The following is a 19,080-nucleotide window of genomic DNA, read 5'->3' as shown; positions in this document are numbered from 1 at the left end:
TAAAAATAAAATTTTTATTTTTATTTTTTAGATGCTGGGTTTTACACTGTTGTCCAGGCTGGAGTGTAGTGAAATGATATTGCATCCTCAAACTCCTAGGCTCAACTAATGTTCTCATTTCAGCCTCCCGAGTAGCTGGGATTTCAAGCACATACCATGGTTTTTGCTTTTACATTGAGTAAAGTGTGTAGCTTCTAAGAGTGTTTAATAACAAACAACAGTGTTTTGTGAAATCTGAAATAACTATTCTGAACATATTGTACCTCTACAAAACATGAAGTTCTATTTCTAAGCATAATATTACACATAAGAAAAGGTGGACATAGGAAAATATAAGCAGAAAAGGATGTTATCTCAGCTGATGACCAAAATGTGAGAATTCAGAGACAGTATGGACCAATAGTAATAATAATATTAAAACCGTACTGATATGTTAATACAGTAGGCAATACTTAGTGACAAAATAGTTGTGCCAGGCATGCTATTGCTTATGAGGATCCAGAGATGGAAAAACAAAACGACTGCTCTTTTTCTTTGAAAAGCTTAGAATTTAGTGGTGGTTCATGGACACATAGACAATCATTGATTGAATTATAATAAAAAAGACTGTACTGGAAAAATCATGATAGAAATGTCTACTCCTGACTTGTAGTAAAATGACTGAAAAACAAATTTAAGAGACTTTAAGAGCCTTAGCTATGTGAACAGCGAAGTTCACACTTTGGTCAGGTTTCTGTCAACCTGAAACAAAGAGGCAGTTCATGTAATTCAGATGAAGATTCCTCTCTTTTGCTACAGATAAGCTTAGCATTAGCTTATTGGGTGATTCAAGTTGAAGCAGTTGAATTATTTTGCTAAAATGATCAGGATAAATAGTTTAATTATTCACTTTGACTGTGGAAACTTCAAAGTGCTGTGGTCTAATGAATTGAACAAGCAAATGTCAGCTTGAAAGATTTGTTATTGAAATATATTATTTTGCATATTGTTGTATTTGCTTTATGTTAATATATTTAATATTGGCATATATTAAAGCATACCAAGGTTTTTAAATTTATAAACCATTTATAAACATATTCTGCTCTTCCAGTGTGTTTTCTGGGAAACCTTTATTTCTTCAATGATACAATGATCGCAAGCTACTGCATAGCTCTGTACTAGAAAAAAGGGTTTAAAAAATGAGTATTTAAAATTCACATAAACATAGCTTCAGTCAAATAGGAAATAGACAAATTTGAATGACTGAGACCTTGGCATTGAGCTGGGCAGGAAGTCAGCTTTAGGACACAGCTTTGCCTTAAATTTATTGGTCTTTCTGGACTTGCTGACCTGAACAGACAACCGCAGAATGTCAGAATACCAGTGAAACGGGATTGGGATGATATAGGAAGTGAAAGGGTGACAGCTACATATATTCACCAAATATTTCTGGCTCACCTGCTTCCTTCCTGGCATCTGATAGAATACCATCTCTCGACTCCCTTATGGTTGGATAGGGTCATGTGACTCTTTCTGGCTAATGAATTTAAGCAGATGTGATGAATATCTACTTGTCTAAAGCATTTACTTGACTGAGATATTCCTGAGTTCTCTTGTGGTACAGTGGTCAGCAACACTTGAGATATGGCATCAGCATGAATCTACTGAGTGACTACTATGAACAGGGCACTCTGTTGAACTGCGATGGATGTGCACCATTTGTAGTTTTTTTTGAGACAGTCTTGCTCTATTGCTCAGGCTGGAATGCAGTGGCACGATCTTGGCTCACTGCAGCCTCTGCCTCCCGGGTTCTCGTGTCTCAACCTCCTGAGTAGCTGTAATTACAGGCATGTGCCACCATACCCAGCAAATTTTTTTGTATTTTTAGTAGAGACAGGATTTGCCATGTTGGCCAGGCTGGTCTCGAACTTCTGACCTCAAGTGATCTGCCAGCCTTGGCTTCCCAAAGTGTTGGAATTACAGGCGTGAGCCCCTTCGCCTGGCCCCTTTGTTGTTTTAAACCAGGGATTGGCAAACACTTTTTTTGTAAAAGAAGAGATAGTATTCTAGGTTTTGCACACCCTACTGTCTGTTGCACACCCAACTACTCAACTCTGCTGTGCTACGGCAGAAAGGCAGTCATAGAATGGATGTACATAGATGGATGTGGATGTGTCCCAATAAAACTTTAGACACTGGTCAATTCTGAGGAATAAAACAGTGATTTCTGAAACTTTAATGAACACACAAATCTCCTGAAGATCTTGTTAAAATGCAGATTCAGTTAAGTCTGCTATGGAGTCCAAGATAGTAGTGATAGTGGTAGTGAGAGAGATTGGGCTGAGTAAACTTTGAGTTGCAAGGAGCTAAAGGATTATCATCTCCGTTTCTAGCCTCTAGGCCTGCCATAATTGCTCAGCGTAGTGCTAAGCATGGTTTAGGGGACTTAACTTTAAAAACTATGACTCCCCATCGAATGCAGCAAAAGCCAAAGTCCTTACCATGGTCTTTCAGGCCCTACAAGACCAGCCCCCTTTAATTATGTGTGACCTCATCTCCTACTCTCTGCTCTTGCCACTATGGTTTCCGTGCTGTTCCTTGAACTCAGCAAGCACGCTGCTTCTCAGATCTTAGTACTTGGCGTTTCCTCTACCTGAAAAATTCTTCTTCCAAGGTAGCTGCTTAGCCTTCTTCCTCACTTCCTTCAGTACTAGCTCAAACGTCAGTAAGGCTTTCCCTGACCACCGTTTTTTCTTTTCTCTACCATTTCACTATCTGACATGTATTTACTTGTCTTCCCCTTACTTAGAATGTAAGCTCCATGTAAATATGTTTTGTTCATAATCCCTAGCACTTAAGAGTTCCCAGCACACAGTAAGGTGCTCAATAAATATTTGAATGAATATATAACAGACTTCGCAGCTAACCAGGATATCTTGAGGTTGGAGGCTGCTGTTGTTTCTCCAGGCTCCCTCAGGACGCACTGTTGCCAGCCAGCGTTACTCATTTTATTCCCTAAGGAACAGTGGGTTTGGTAGAACTCTCTTCTAAATCTCTTTTTCATAGAATTTAAATTATAAATTGGTCATTTACTGTTGTCATACAATATTGCGTTGCTGAATTTTCCACTGATTATATTCATTTTATTTCCTTCCAGAACTTGCTTTCTTGTTTTTCTGCTCACTGTCCACACCCGCTCCAACCCAAGGCTGGAATAATTCTCTCGGAGCAAAAAAATCTTTTTCTTTGTATTTCATCGAACATTCTCTTTACAGCGTTAGGTAAACCTAAAACAAAAGGAAACAAAAGTCTAATAATTCGTAATACCCAGGCCTACTGGATATGTAACATCGTAGGGTAGCTGAAGACTCTTTGTGAGGCCAGAGCTTTAGGATTTAAAAAGCCACCAACCATGACCGTGTCCGACACGTTCTACAGGGAACTCCTAGGTTACCGGGTGATTGTTTGGTGGGGAAGCGGCGAGTTGTCTTTTTTTCAAAAGACGTTTTGGGGTATGGGAGTCTGCTCGCTCTGCATACAGAAGGAATTCTAGAAGCTGGGATTGCACCACCCGCCCCACGCACCCCTTACTTGCTGAAACCTTTGCCCCCCAACCCCCACCCCCACCCCAAATAAGGGCTCTTCAAGAGGCAGTTGCCAGCTCCAGACCCAGCTGCTTGACACCTATTGTCCCCGTTTGGGAGTCAAACGATTTCGCCTGAAGGACCCTAGCGTCGATTGCTCTCAAAACTCAAGGGGCCTTTCCTTCGGCCTTGCCGGGGCCATCCTCACCTGCGCCCAGGAGGCGCCCCACAGCGCAGGGGCCGGGGGACGGCGGAGAGGCTAGCGGGCGGCCTCTTCCGGGCAGGCGTTCGCGCCGGGCAGCCCGAGCGGCCGCGAAGGCCCCCGCTCTCCGCTTCTCCCGCCCCCCGCGCCCCAGAGGGCTGCTGGCTGGCTAAGTCCCTCCCGCTCCCGGCTCTCGCCTCACTAGGAGCGGCTCTCGGTGCAGCGGGACAGGGCGAAGCGGCCTGCGCCCACGGAGCGCGCGACACTGCCCGGAAGGCACCGCCACCTTTGCCCCCTCAGCTCCCACTCGTGATCTCCAGCGGCCTCCGCGCGCGCACGGTGAGCGCCACCCGGGACCGAGCCGCTGCAGGGGAAGAGGGCCGCTGCGCCCGAGTGTCCTTTATCTCCGGACCCGCTGGAGCTTCCGAGGGGCTTGCCCCCAAGTCCCCCTACCCCACCCCGGTCATTTCCCATGCCTTTCTCTGCCCCCAAGCCTCGACCTCTCTCTTTCCTCCCTTCTCCGGAAGCCGGCAAAAGCCGGCCCTCCCCGGTGGGGACTGTTGCAGTGGCCGTTGGCGGCCGGCGCGGCGATGCCCCGCCCCCGGCGAGAGCCTCGGAGCCCCGGGGCTGGTAGGCCGAGCCGGCGGCTCCGCGGGGGAGGGGCGGGTCGGGGGGCGGCGCGAGGCCCAGCCAGGCGCCCCGCTGGCGGGTCGCGCGCGCGCCCGCGCACTGTTCCTGCCCTCGAGGCGCGCCGCGCCCCCTCCCCCACCCGCTCGCGTAGGCTCCCGCCCGCTGCGCGTTTTGTCCCGCGTCTCGCCCCGTCCGTCTTCTGACTCGCCGCTCTTGTCCTTCCTCCCGCTTTTTCTTCTCTCCCCTCGCGGTCTGAAGATGCCCTCGGCCACCAGCCACAGCGGGAGCGGCAGCAAGTCATCTGGACCGCCACCGCCGTCGGGTTCCTCCGGGAGTGAGGCGGCCGCGGGAGCCGGGGCCGCCGCGCCGGCTTCTCAGCACCCCGCAACCGGCACCGGCGCTGTCCAGACTGAAGCCATGAAGCAGATTCTCGGGGTGATCGACAAGAAACTTCGGAACCTGGAGAAGAAAAAGGTGCCAGGAGTTGGCGGGGAAGGGAGGGGTGGCTGCGGCCGGGCTCTGCGCCCTCTCCGACCCTGGTCCCTGGAGCCTTCGCTCCTTTCCGTCTCAGGAGCGTTACTAGGTCCCCTCCTCCCACCCCCTGGCCCGCACGCCTCGTCTCCACGTTCAGCGGGAGCTTCGTGCCCAGAAAACGGGCTCTTGGAGGAGGCACTTGTCACCTGACTCGGACGCGGCACTGTCCCCCCGGCCTCTTTATTACTCTTCCGCTGTCGGTCCGGCTTTTTGGCCTTTGGGAATGGGACATGTGAGGGTGGGGGCCTGTCGTCAGGACTTCACTGTATGGTGCCCTTCTTTCCGTCTCCGAGGCCCGATTTCTCTGACGAGGGCCCAAAATCAAGAGGTCCCTGCGCGGGGGGCTCCGGGTTCAACCGACCGCCTCGTGGAGTTGGGGCGGCCTGCGTCCTGTGGCCTTGGGGTCTGTCCGCTCGGTTACCATGCACTCGAGACCTGTCGAGCGTCCCCTCTTCTTCCGTGGGAGAGAAGTGTGTTCAGAATCTTAAGGTAGAACTGCCTTTCCGTCAGGCCTATTTTGAATGGGTCTTCGATTTGCTACCCCCGCCCCCATGCGATGGGCTCCCCTGCGTTTCCCTCTTTGTTTCAATTGTTTAGGTGTCCACCCGAGCCTCAGGCTCAGCTCAATCGCGAGGTGATTTTCTGTAGCGACTTTCTGTGCCTAGGGGACTCTGAAGGGGCGGGGGACTGCCACGATTTAGATTCGTTGGGGGCTGGGTCCTGGGGAGACTGGAGAGGATGGCTGGGACTCGGGGCACATGGAGAGAGCGTCTAACATGGCGGCGGCTGCGGGGAGAGGGAAGCGCTTTACTGGAGCTGCATTGTGAGCACAAAGCGAAAGCAGAGGGGGAGGGCAGAGACCAGGCAGCTGCCCCGACTGGACTCCTTAGGCCCCCCTCTAAAAAAAAAAATCGAGCCACACCCACGATTTTTTGGATTCAATATTTAGTCCTTGTAGATCAGACTACTGAGGTATATCTTCATCTGCAAGTCAGCCTTTTGTTTGATGCTTTCATCGCAGGACAGTGTAAACTCTTGTTTAGAGGGGCGTGTGTATGTACGTAGAGAAGAGGTCTGGGCAGAGTGAATAATTAAAATGAGTAAGATCAGAGGTGGAAGGGGAGAAACAAATTAGTCGTTTGTAAAAACGAGGTAATTACGTCTGTGACTATCATGTTAACTTGAATTTTACCTTATAAAGTAAAATGAAACTTCGATAACTTCTACTTGTCTGCCTCTAGGAACACATATTTATAACATCTTGAATTTCCAGGAAATCATTTTGCAGTGTTTATGTAGCCACACATCTAATAGTGTTACTTGAGGTGCTGATATAGTAACTGGCTAAAACTTGGGCAGTGGGAAATAAGTTGAAGAAAACTGGTGATGTTTAGGTCTTATTAATTTTACTTATTTACTGATATATTTTACATTTTGGGAGAGTTTTAAAACATTTATATTTGATACTTCCCTGTCTCATCTTCAGTATTGAAGGTTGGACGTTTTACTTGAATTTCATGGACTTGGGATTTCTTTTTTTTCCCAATCCTTTATTTTGATAGATAAGTGTGTTTTATTATAGGTAATTGGAATAGTAGATGTAGTTACATCCAGAAAGTAACAAAAGTATTTTAAGTGTAAGGTAGCTACATTCAAATGTTGAATGGAATAAACATGCCGAAGGCCAGTATCTTCTGAGTCTGACACATGATTTAGTTTACGCTGTAGGGTATCTTCTTAAATTTTTTTTTTTTTTTTTGAGACGGAGTTTCGATCTTTTTGCCCAGACTGGAGTACAATGGCGCGATCTCAGCTCACTGCAACCTCCGCCTCCGAGGTTCAAGCAAATTCTCCTCCCTCAGCCTCCCAAGTAGCTGGGAGTACAGGTGCCTGCCACCACGCCCAGCTAATTTTTTGTGTTTTTCGTGGAGACAGGGTTTCACCACGTTGGCCAGGATTGTCTCGATCTCTTGACCTCGTGATCCACCTGCCTTGGTCTCCCAAAGTGCTGTTACAGGAGTGAGCCCCTGTGCCCGGCCTCTTTTTAAAATTTTAATGCAGTAAGCAAGCCTCCTGTTCTGGCTGCTACTTGAATTTTTTGATTCTTCAGAATTTCTTGGAAATGTTTTCTTCTAGGACAGTAATCTGAACATAAATATTAACGAATATGAACATTAATAATGTATTAATACTAATTATGAACATTAATGATTGGTGATATAAAGTGTAGAGACATTAATGACTGAAAGATAACTCCTCAAAGAAGTTAATATAAAGGTAGGTGCTGATTGGCAGCCAATTTAGTTGTGAGGTGGCTGTTAGAATCTAGTGTTCAAGTACTTCTGAAAAAAATATAAATCTAGTTTATAAGCCCCTCCTGAGGACTTGAACCATAACTGGTCATTAAATGTGTATAGATGTATGTGAATTACTATACTCTGTCATACCCTACCCTCAAGTTATTTTGTTATTTTTATTTTTTGAGATGGATCTCTGTCGCCCAGGCTGGAGTGCAGTAGGACGATCTCGGATTCCTGCAACCTCCACCTCCCGGGTTCAAGTCATCCTCCCGCCTCAGCCTTCTAAGTAGCTGTGATTACGAGTGTGCGCCACCATCTCAGGCAATTTGTTTTTTCTTTGAGAAGTCTCGCTCTTGTCCCCCAGGCTGGAGTGCGACGATGTGATCTCGGTTCACTGCAACCTCCGCCTCCCGGGTTCAAGCGATTCTCGTGCCTCGGCCCCCCGCCCCGCGTAGCTGGGGTTACAGGTGCCTGCCAACACGCCCGGCTAATTTTTGTATTTCTAGTAGAGACAGGTTTTATGTTGCTGGCCAGGTTGGTCTAGAACTCCTGACCTCAGGTGATCCACCCGCCTCGGCCTCCCAAAGTGCTGGGATTATAGGCGTGAGCCACCGTGTGCGGCCAGATTTTTTGTATTTTTAGTAGAGATGGGGTTTCACCACGTTGGCTAGGCTGATCTCGAACTCCTGACCTCAAGTGATCCACCCACGTCCGCCTCCCAAAGTGCTGGGATTACAGGTGTGAGCCACCATGCCCAGACTCCCCTCAAGTTATAAAGGAGAAAATAATGTAATTATTACATAGATGATTAACTAGGCTAATACATACTGAAAGATTGCTGTGGAGATTCAACAAACTGCACAAAGTAACTTCTTTTTCTGTCTTCTCAGTGTTTTAAGTGGTAGATAGCTGCAAAAAGGTCAAGTTACAGTTAAGTCTTGAGACTTTTCGATAAGCCACAGACTGAACTCTACCTGTTAAGTAGTTAAGTTGGCAGTATTGATGTTGACTTAATTGCTATTAAAACTATGTATTTTGCCTTTTGAAAAACCCAGGGCATTTGGATTTGCCCTAAATTTAAGCACATCTAGTTTTTAGTTTAAATCCTTTTTATATTTAGATGATTTACTTGTGAGAAGACTTAACTGTTCTTAAGTATAAGTATTTCTAATGCACTAAAATAGGATTGCTTTACAAATTAGTTTTGAATTCCTCTTTGGAAACCTTTGTGGTAAAGTAAGGTATTATTTACAATTAGATTTGTTTTGACTTCAATCCATTTAGCAACTTAAATTTGAGCTATATTTCAGTCCTGACCTATTCTTATTGGAGGCTTCTGGACCAAAATGCTTTTTTTATGGATTTTAAAATCAAATATCCTGGCAAAATGTATTGCTTAAATTAAAACAGAGAATTGAAACAATTTTATTGTACTTTAAAAAACAAAGTTGTTTATTTTCTAATAATTTGAGCCATTAAAGAAAAAGCTAAGCATCTGCTCATTGAGAATGCATGCTCTTAACGTTGATGAAATATGATCGTATTATGTAATGCAACTAAAAGGCTCGGTGGGTTTTTAAATTCAGGCTTATAAAGCGTACATGAATGTTTAGCAAAGAGAAGAAATACAGCTGTGATAAAGAGAATCACGTGTAAAACTCCATTTGCAAATCTTACAGGTAATATTGAATCGAGTGATTAACTGCCTAGTTTTATCAGTTCATTGGTGCTGAAGTGGGCCCTAGGCTATGCAAGATATTTCGAAACCAAGTCTTGATTTTAACTGAAGAGAGACCTCATTTGATATTATTAGATGTAATCAGTTGTGATATAGAATAAAGGATGTTTTAATAGATGACATTTAAAATTGTTATATTCTTTGTGGATATAATAGGTTTAGACTCTAGTGACTTCGGTAAGTGAAAGATTAACTAATGATCACTTGCGTAAAATGCAAAAATAGCCTGACAGCTTTTTAACCAATAAGTGACCAAAACTGATAGCCAGAAGTGTAGTGCTTTTTATACTTGTTCCTGAAGGCTTTCTGCACTTCATCTTTGCAGTTAGTAGTAGTATTTAAAAAGAATGCTGTTGCTGTGAGGGTAACATTTCTTTCTAGAACGTTGCAGTGTGTCTGTGCTTAGAATTTTCATTGCAGCTGTTGTGCAGAACTTACGTGTTCGGTGTTTTAAAATAAAAATATTCTTAACTATTTTATAAGTAAAATCTTTCCTTGAGGCTATTACCTGAAGTCTTCTTTGACATTTAAGATCTCTTGATATATTTGCTTCTCCATGGGTTGCAAGAACTATTCTTCTGCAATGCAGAGGGCAAGATTATTTTACATTCACCTTGTCACAGAAAAAAGCTGTAATGCTTAATTTGTTTCCCTTTGCTTGACTCTCTGTGTTTATATGTGTAGCACTGGGAAGTATTTAAAAAGGTAAAGCTGTGAATTCCCCCAAGTGATAATGGGTACCTTTTTCTAGGGTGAGAGTCGAAGCCTAAGTATTATATCGAGAATGTATTGTTTTAACCTGGCCAAATTAGTGTACTCTAGGATACTACCCATGTGGCAGATATTTGAATGAGAATACATTTTGTGTGACTTACAGATTAAGCATACAATTTGCCAAAATTTTATGTAATTAATTTCCTAGTTTACATTTAGGGCTAGATGAAGACTAGTACTGTTTCATCTTTTAGAAAAACTAACACTTTTCCTTTAGTAAAAGTGTTAATTTTTGCAATACTTTTGCAAAAGGTTAAATTTATAGCAACTTTATCATAGCTATAATCTTACACTGTTATAAAATTTAGAGGATTTTTTATTTTTATTTATTAGCATTATTTGAGACAGTTTTGCTCTCGTTGCCCAGGCTGGAGTGCAATGGTGCGACCTTGGCTCACTACAACCTCTCCCTCCCAGGTTCAAGCTATTCTCCTGCCTTAGCCTCCTGAGTAGCTGGGATTACAGGCACCTGCCACCATGCCCGGCTAATTTTTTATATTTTTAGTAGAGATGGGGTTTCACTATGTTGGCCAGGCTGGTCTCAAAACGCCTGACCTGAAGTGATCTACCGGCTTCAGCCTCCAAAGTGTTGGGATTACAGGCATGAGCCACCACGTCCGGCCTAAGAGTTTTTTTTAGAGCTTAAACCACCTTAGAATTTAGTCCAATTCATTTTATAGAAGACAAAATTGAGATGTTTATATGGAATGACTTAGGTTGAAATGGGTGATTTCCAAAGTTTCTCGCAGTTTTTTTGAAACAGAATCTTGCTCTGTTGCCCAGGGCTGGAGTGCAGTGGTGCAATCTCAGCTCACTGCAAACTCTGCCTCCTGGGTTCAAGTGATTCTTGTGCCTCAGCCTCCCGAGTAGCTGGGATTACAGGTGCATGCCACCACGCCCAGCTAATTTTTGCATTTTTAGTGGAGATGGGGTTTTACCACGTTGACCAGGCTGGTCTCAAACTCCTGACCTCAAGTGATCTGCACGCCTTGGCCTCCCAAAGTGCTGGGATTACAGGCGTGAGCCACCACACCTGGCCTCTTAAATAATGTTGTATGGGAGTAATTAGAATTTGTAATGTTCCATGGCCTAAGTGTAGTTTTCATATTTAATTATGTAGAACCAAGTAAAGCCTTTTGCTTCAAATCCTTAGAGTTTTTCTATTTTAAAAAACTGAGTGCAAAAGAAAAATGCTTTCGATTTCTTTATTATTAGACCTTTATTAATGTCTCATTGTTAAACTTTGTGTTTGCTTTGTCTGGGTAATGGGGTTCTGAGAATATCGTCAAGGTAAAATCCCAGTGTGTCAGGTATCGTTGGGACATCCATATTGTAATGAAATAAACTTTTATTAAAGTTTAAACTCTTAAGTTTTTCTTTATGTTTAGCTCCCTATGTACATTTGTCAGACTCTACTCAAGCTTGGTATGTTGTAGACCGGAAAAATCTGGAAAAAGCGTTACCAGTAGAGAGAAATAAGAAGTGTGACAACCTTTTCACCCAAATTACTGTATTCCAAGCTTCTGGGTATTTTTTGGTAATTGGTTCCTTTTTCTGGGGGAAATGAATAGTGTGTGTATATACAGTATAGAAGAGTGAGAGGAGTAGCAGAAGAGAAATTCAGCCAAAGTTGAACTGTAAATTGCTTTGTTTTAGCTCATTTATTTCTTTCACTAGCTCTACTACAGTGCTTTTGTTAGATAGACTATGAGTACAAAAACGTGGGTGAAAGATAATTTACTGGGTAGAGTTCAAAATTCAAACTTCTTGAGGAAAGGAGAGGGTGTGCTTCTTGACCATGCTCAGCTAAAGTAGTTTCTTTCCTTTAACTTCCCCTGTTACCTATTGTCTGTACACTTCTTTACTTTTTTTTTTTTTTTTTTTGAGACGGAGTCTTGCTCTTTTGCCCAGGCTGGAGTGCAATGGTGCAGTGTTGGCTCACTGCAACCTCCGCCTCCTGGGTTCAAGTGATTCTCTTGCCTCAGCCTCCTGAGTAGCTGGGACTACAGGTGCGTGCCATCACACCTGGCTAATTTTTTGTATTTTTAGTAGAGACGGGGTTTCGCCATGTTGGCCAGGCTGGTCTTGAACTCCTGACCTTGTGATCTGCCTGCCTCAGCCTCCGAAACTTCTTCACATTTTTATATTGCCTTGTGTTGTTAACCTTACATGTTTTTCTAAATTGGTAATAAGCTCTTTGTGGGCAGAGACTATTAACATCACTCTGCTGTGCTTTCTCACACATGGTATATGCTGAATAAGTACTTGCTAGTTTGGCCAAATCATTACATAGAAGTAACTGTAGCTTCATTAACAACCCTGTTAAAATGGATTAATCCATGGGGTTAGGGAGGAAATGCTTTTTGCACAGAACTATTTACTTGCAGTGTTTTTTATTGAAATTGATTTTTTTCCTGAAGGGTTTTTACTTTTTACAAGTGCGCAGAGTTGATGAGTAGGCAAGTAGAAGAATACTTTTTTTTTGTTTTTTTAAACTGGGTAGCAGGCTGGGCACGGTGGCTCACGCCTGTAGTCTCAGCACTTTGGCAGGCCGAGGCAGGTGGATCACCTGAGGTCAGGAGTTCAAGACCAGCCTGGCCAACCTGTGAAACCCCACCTCTATTAAAAATATGAAAAATTAGCCGAGCATGGTGGCATGCAACTGTAATTCCAGCTGCTTGGGAGGCCGAGACAGGAGAGTTGCGTGAACCTGGGAGGTGGACGTTGCAGTGAGCCGAGATCGCGCCACTGTACTTGAGCCTGGGCGACAGAGTGATACTCCATCTCAAAAAAAAAAAAAAAAAAAGCTGGGTAGCATAAGCAAGATATCTGAATGGTCTTAGGAGAACACAGATCATTCTTATTATTAGAACCATTGTACATTATTGGAAATTTCATTGCATTCTCCTCAATACTGTTATAAAAATATTTTAATTTAAATTTTTTAGAGACAGGGTCTCACTATCACCCAGGCTGGAGTTCAGCAGGGCAATCATAGCTCACTCCAACCTTGAACTCTTAACCTCAAGTGATCCTCTTGCCTCAGCCTCCCAAAGTATTGGGATTACAAGGTTGACCCACTGTTATCAATACTGTTATCCAAATATAGAAATAACTGAAATATACTTTAGTCATTAAAAAACCCTTTGGGCATACACTTTGAGTTACATTGAACTTCTTTTTACATTGTGGACAGGAAAGATAGTAAGCAAAATTTTCCTCAATTTTTAAAAGGACGGTAGAAAGAACACACTACGATCTATAGATGATCCATGGCAGCTATCTTCAAATGCTGAAAGCTTGCTCATGTAGCAGGAGTCTGCTATTTTAGAAAACAAAAAAGTATTAAACAGTGATGGTGGGGATGTAATTTTTTTACATTTAACTCCCAAGGAATGCATTAATATAAGTTGTACAGACTTATGCTAAGGAATAGCTTGGTTAAAGCAACTAATATTTTGAAAGATGCCCTTTAAGATTATTTATGATAATTTGCTTTTCAAATCCAGAAGCTTTAGACTTTTTAAGAATATAGTTCAAAGTAGGTGATGCTGGAACTTGTTAACATTTCTTTTTCCTACTAGAGTCAGCTGCTTCAATTCACTTAGACTTACCTGCATAATTATAACCTTGGACAAGGAATAAGGGTTTTTACAGGATTGGCTTTTATCTTTTTTAAAAAATTGGACAAATGGCTTGTCAAACTAAACTCTGGATACTTAACCTGCTTGAAAAATTATCTTACAGTGGAACCTTCGGTAACATCTTTTTTTTTTTTTTTGAGATGGAGTTTTGCTTTTGTTGCCCAGGCTGGAGTACAATGGTGCGATCTCAGCTCCCTGCAACCTCTGCCTCCCGGGTTCAAGTGATTCTCCTGCCTCAGCCTCCCAAGTAGCTGGTATTACAGGCGACCACCACCGCACCCGGCTAATTTTTTGTATTTTTAGCAGAGACCAGGTTTCATCATGTTGCCCAGGCTGGTCTCGAACTCCTGACCTCAGGTGATTCGTCCACTTTGGCCTCCTAAAGTGTTGAGATTACAGGCATGAGCCACTGCACCTGGCCTAGGTTAGCATTCTTTTGCCATTCTTGGCGTTCAGAAATCCAGCATTCCCGACAGGTGTTCATTCAGCTTCTGCTTTAACCAGTCTTCTAGGGCCTGGTAGAATGCTTGTTTCTCAATGAAAGTTTGTTTCATTGGTGTGCCACTCTTTAAGTTCTTGGTGTTAGAAGTATATCCTTACCAGCCGGGCACAGTGGCTCATGCCTGTAATCCTAACACTTTTGGGAGGCTGAGGCGGGCAGATCACCTGATGTCAGGAGTTCGAGATCAGCCTGGCCAACGTGGTGAAACCCCATCTCTACTAAAAATACAAAAATTAGCTGCACGTAGTGGCTCATGCTTGTAATCCCAGTTACCTGGGAGGCTGAGGCAGGAGAATCGCTGGAACCTGGGAGGCAGAGGCTGCATGAGCCAAGATTGCCCCACTACACTCCAGCATGGGTGACAGAGCGAGAGTCTGTCTCAAAAAAAAAAAAAAAAAAAAAGTACATCCTTACCACCACTGTTTAATAGTCTTTGTTTTCTAGAACAGCATAGCCTCCCACTACATGAGCATGCTTTCAACATTTGAAGAAAGCTGCCATGGATCAGCTATGGATTGTAGTGTATGTTCTTTCTACCCTGCTTTTAAAAATTGAGGAAACTTTTGCTTACTATCTTTTTTGTCTTCTGGGGATTTCACTAGCTAACAATGCCCAGTTGAATTTGTGGAGGGCAAATAGGAGACAGTCAGCTGCCTGCCATTGTGGGTAAAGTCAAAACTTGTGATTGTCTAAGTGAAGAACAGAGAATGTGGGGATTGGGGACTTGAAATAATACCTAGAAAAACTGATAAAGATTGGACCGGGCATGGTGGCTCATGCCTGTAATCCCAGCACTTTGGGAGGCTGAGGCGGGCGGATCACGAGGTCAGGAGATCGAGACCATCCTGGCTAACACGGTGAAACCCCGTCTCTACTAAAAATAAAAAAAATCAGCCGGGCGAGGTGGCGGGCGCCTGTAGTCCCAGCTACTCTGGAGGCTGAGGCAGGAGAATGGCATGAACCTAGGAGGCGGAGCTTGCAGTGAGTCGAGATAGCGCCACTGCACTCCAGCCTGGGCGACAGAGCAAGACTCCGTCTCAAAAAAAAAAAAGGAAAACTGCTAAAGATTATGGAAAGTTGAGAGGAAAAGAAATATTTTGTCTTTGCAAAAGTTGGTACAGTACTCTAGAAGTGATTTATTTGGCCTGAATACATAAAGTATAGCTAGGTGCTCTTAACTATGGTTATTTTAGGTTTCATTTTTAAGTATTCCCTCTCAGTTTAGAGATCTCCTTATTTGAGAATAGGAGTTACGTAGTTTTCCTGAATAGCCAAGTTAGTTTTTTCAGATGTTTCCTCCTAATCTTTTTTCTGACTATTTATAATTGTCTAGTTGAAGAATTTTTAGGGTTTTTTGGAGTTTATCATCTCTCTTGCTATTTATTTTTAATTGCATAATTAAAAATTTCTTCTTAAATTTTTTATTTATGGAATTTGTTGGCTATAACAATAAAGAAGCAAAGCCCAGGAGGACATCTATCATGGATATCCCTCTTCTGGCACCCTAATGGCACTGTACTGAACTTAATCTAAAAAATCCATTTCAAGAAAGTAACTTTGGTGGTCATGAAAAACTCCTTGGGAAGAATGGAAGATCTAGATGTATTGCAATTCAGCACAACATAATAATCTGATTGGAGAAAGGAAGAAAACAGCAGCAGCAGAGGCAGAGCTGGAATGTAGCAACAGCTGGAATCCAGAATGACATTCTAAGGGGGCGGGTTGTTAAGGCACAAATGATTTTTCTGGGATTTAAGACCTTACTTAGGTAAGTTATTTAACTGCGTCTTTCAATTTAGTTAGGTGAAATATGATTGATAGTAGTGCCTCCCTGATAGGGTTAGCTACCTTTTAAATTTGAATGTCTGTTACATAGTGAATACTGTCAACTATTAAAAGCAGTAAAGAAACAGGATATAGAGTGAGACTGGATAACACTTGTTGGGATAATTATTTCCCAGTACCACATGACTCTGACATCTACTGGGTGTGGCCACACCTCTCCCACGATTCCCCCTTAAAGACTGGGTAATCTGGGAAATGGCCTGATTTTTATCTTGCTCATATGTGTGCTATAAATGGATTTTTAATACACTTAGGATACTCAATAGCTGAAAAGGAACTCTAAATTGAATTTCAAGTTAGAAAGGATGTAAGAGGGCAGGTGTGTGTTATCAACATTATAATGTAGTAGGCTTGCTGATGAAGATAGTTTTTTTTTCGAGAGGGAGTTTCGCCCTTGTTGCCCAGGCTGGAGTGCAATGGTGTGATCTCAGCTCACTGCTACCTCCACATCCCAGGTTCAAGCAATTCTCCTGCCTCAGCCTCCCGAGTAGCTGTGTTTACAGGCATGTGCCACCATGCCTGGCCAATTTTGTATTTTTAGTAGAGACAGGGTTTCTCTATTTTGGTCAGGCTGGTCTCAAACTCCTGACCTCAGGTGATCCACCTGTCTCGGCCTTCCAAAGTGCTGGGATTACAGGTGTGAGCCACCGCGCCCGGCCTGAAGATACATTTTTATGCTAGGAAAATGGTTTCATTCTCTAGGAAAAATGCTTAATATTTTATGTGTTTCATGAGTAGCTGACCAATTTATTGTTACCATTATGTGTTAGCCATGTTCCAGCCGAGGAAAGAATAAAGCTGTGTCTGTCTGGAGCCCTTTATTACTCCTATCTTTACCATTCTGTTCTTAGTATAATGTTGGATCTGTCAGTGTGACAAGCTATTCCTTGTATATTCACTTAGTTCATGCTGTAAATTTTAACACCAGTGGACAGATTTTCTAGTTGCATTTTAAGCCATTTGAATAGGAAGTGACAATAGGAATGAAGCCACTTAAGATGGCATCATTTTTCTCTTGAGTAGTCTATGCTTTCAAAGATTAGGCAAATAGTATTTGGAGAAGTACAGATACCATATCCTTTTCCTTATCATGGAAGGCCACTTAAGGAGTGAGCTGAGATTGCAAGCTATAGTAACCTTTTTTTTTTTTTTTGAGACGGAGTCTCGCTCTGTCGCCCAGGCTGGAGTGCAGTGGCACGATACCGGCTCACTGCAACCTACGCCACCCGGGTTCACGCCATTCTTCTGCCCCAGCCTCCCGAGTAGCTGGGACTACAGGCACCTGCCACCACGCCCGACCAATTTTTTATATTTTTAGTAGAGACGGGGTTTCACCGTGTTAGCCAGGATGGTCTCGATCTCCTGACCTTGTGATCCACCCGCCTCGGCCTCCCAAAGTGCTGGGATTACAGGCGTGAGCCATGCCCGGCCTACTGTAATCTTTATAGTAATAGCTACTTTCATTTTGAAAAGTAAAAAATTAGACCAATTGTCGTAAGAGGCTTTCTGTTTATAGTGTACATTTTGGCATTTACCACTTAGTTTAACTTCTGAGGTGTCAGCTAAGAATGCAAGATTTAACAAAAGTACTACTTATAAATGGCAGATGGTAAGCCTTTGTTTTTTCTCTCTCACCTCCTCAAAGATGGTAACCCCTAAGTGTTCAGATCATAAACGAGTGTTCTCTTTATGAAATAGTTACTAGGTTAGATTCGTAAGCTGGTCTAGAAACCCAACCACAGTTCAAGTTTTCTGGGTTGTTTAAAGTTTCAACTTTAAAGCTTATTAAACAACTTACTTCCAAATTAAAGCTGCCGTATAATGGTTTTTTTTTTTTTTTTTTTTTTTTTTTGAGACGGAGTCTTGCACTGTTGCCTAGGCTAGAGTAGTTCAGGGGCGCTATCTCGGCTCACTGCAAGCTCCGCCTCCCGGGTTGTTACCATTCTCCTGCCTCAGCCTCCTGAGTAGCTGGGATTACAGGTGTCCGCCACCACGCCCGACTAATTTTTTTTTTTTTTGTATTTTTAGTAGAGACGGGGTTTCACCTTGTTAGCCAAGATCGTCTCGATCTCCTGACCTCGTGATCCGCCCGCCTCGGCCTCCCAAAATGCTGGGATTACAGGCGTGAGCCACCGTGCCCGGCCCCATATAATGGTTTTTAAGGTCACTAATCATGTCATATGTTTGATTCAGAATAATTTATTTCCAGGTTCTACTGGGCTATTACAAGTTAATTACAATGTATTTGAATGAGATGAGTGTTTCTCAAACTTAAGTATGCGTCACAATCACCCAGAAGACTCAGTACCAACTACAAATTGCTGGGTTCCCCCAACCACCACTGAGTTTCTGATTCAGTAGGTCTGGGGTAGTGCCTGAGAATTTGTGTTTCTAACAATTCACCAGTTGGTGCTGATGTTGCTGGTTTGGGGCCCACAGTTTTAAAAATCACTGACCTAAACCAACATAGGGTCTCTGCTCTGCAGAGATCTGATTATATATAATAATAAAACAAAGTCCCTCCCAGCTCAGATTCCATGGTGATAAAGTTCTTTGTATACCTCAATAGCTGAGAGATCAGGAAATCCTATATTTTACTGATAAGGGAAAAACTAGTGCCTTTTAATTAAGTTTTTATTGTCATCCTGCAGTTTTCTTAATAAGTTTTGGTATTTCCTCATATGAGTGCTGTTTCTTAGAAACTTTGATCAGACTTAGGATCCTGTTTTCCTGAAGCTTAAGCAAGGACAGGGGATAGGATATTTATAATAGTAGTGTAGAAAGTGTTAACAGCCATGGAAGAACATGTGTAATGCTATGATGAAACTTTTTTTATTGTGGTTAGAAAAATGTTATATGGATGACCTGTAGTTTCTTTTGATCTCACTCTTGGTCAGGCTGGAGTGTGGTAGCACGATCACACGTTGAGGCTACTCACTGTAGCTTCAACCTCCCCAGACTCAATGATCCTCCTACCTGCACCTCCTGGGACTGCTGGTGCGCACCACCAGGCCCGGCTAATTTTTGTATTTTTTTCAGAGACAGGTTTTGCCATGTTGCCTGGGCTGGTCTTGAACTCCTACTCTTGAGCTCAGATAGTTTCCTCACCTTGGCCTCTTGAAGTGCTAAAGTGCTAGGATTATAGGCGTGAGCCACTGTGCTCGGCCAAGACCTATAGTTTCTGTACCTTTTTAATTTATTTTTATTTATTTATTTTTTATTTTTTTTGAGACAGATTCTTGCTCTGTCACCCAGGCTGGAGTGCAGTGGCACGATCTTGGCTCTCTGCAACTTCTGCCTCCCGGATTCAAGCAGTTCTCCTGCCTTGGCCTCCCAGGTAGCTGGGAT

The 19,080-nt window shown here is 43.2% G+C and overlaps 1 protein-coding gene across 3 annotated transcripts in view; it reads left to right on the top strand.

Annotated features, from left to right (window-relative positions):
• The first annotated feature begins 3,635 nt into the window (after positions 1 to 3,635).
• Positions 3,636 to 19,080, top strand: part of CAPRIN1 (cell cycle associated protein 1) — a 50,315-nt gene continuing 34,870 nt past the window's right edge. Inside the window, exons 1-2 of one of the 3 annotated variants that reach the window (XM_055281953.2) lie at positions 3,636 to 4,104; positions 4,654 to 4,869. In XM_055281953.2, the coding sequence (XP_055137928.1) occupies positions 4,654 to 4,869 (216 nt within the window). In that variant the 5' untranslated portion in view covers positions 3,636 to 4,104. Of the gene's footprint in view, positions 4,105 to 4,423; positions 4,870 to 19,080 lie in introns of those variants that run through there. The other 2 variants (XM_055281954.2, XM_063640982.1) reach the window with 2 other exon arrangements.

This window comes from Symphalangus syndactylus, chromosome 6 (assembly GCF_028878055.3).
Source record: "Symphalangus syndactylus isolate Jambi chromosome 6, NHGRI_mSymSyn1-v2.1_pri, whole genome shotgun sequence".
Taxonomy (NCBI): domain Eukaryota; kingdom Metazoa; phylum Chordata; class Mammalia; order Primates; family Hylobatidae; genus Symphalangus; species Symphalangus syndactylus.
Note: the sequence above shows the minus strand (reverse complement) of the source record. Positions and strands in the feature narration are given on the sequence as shown.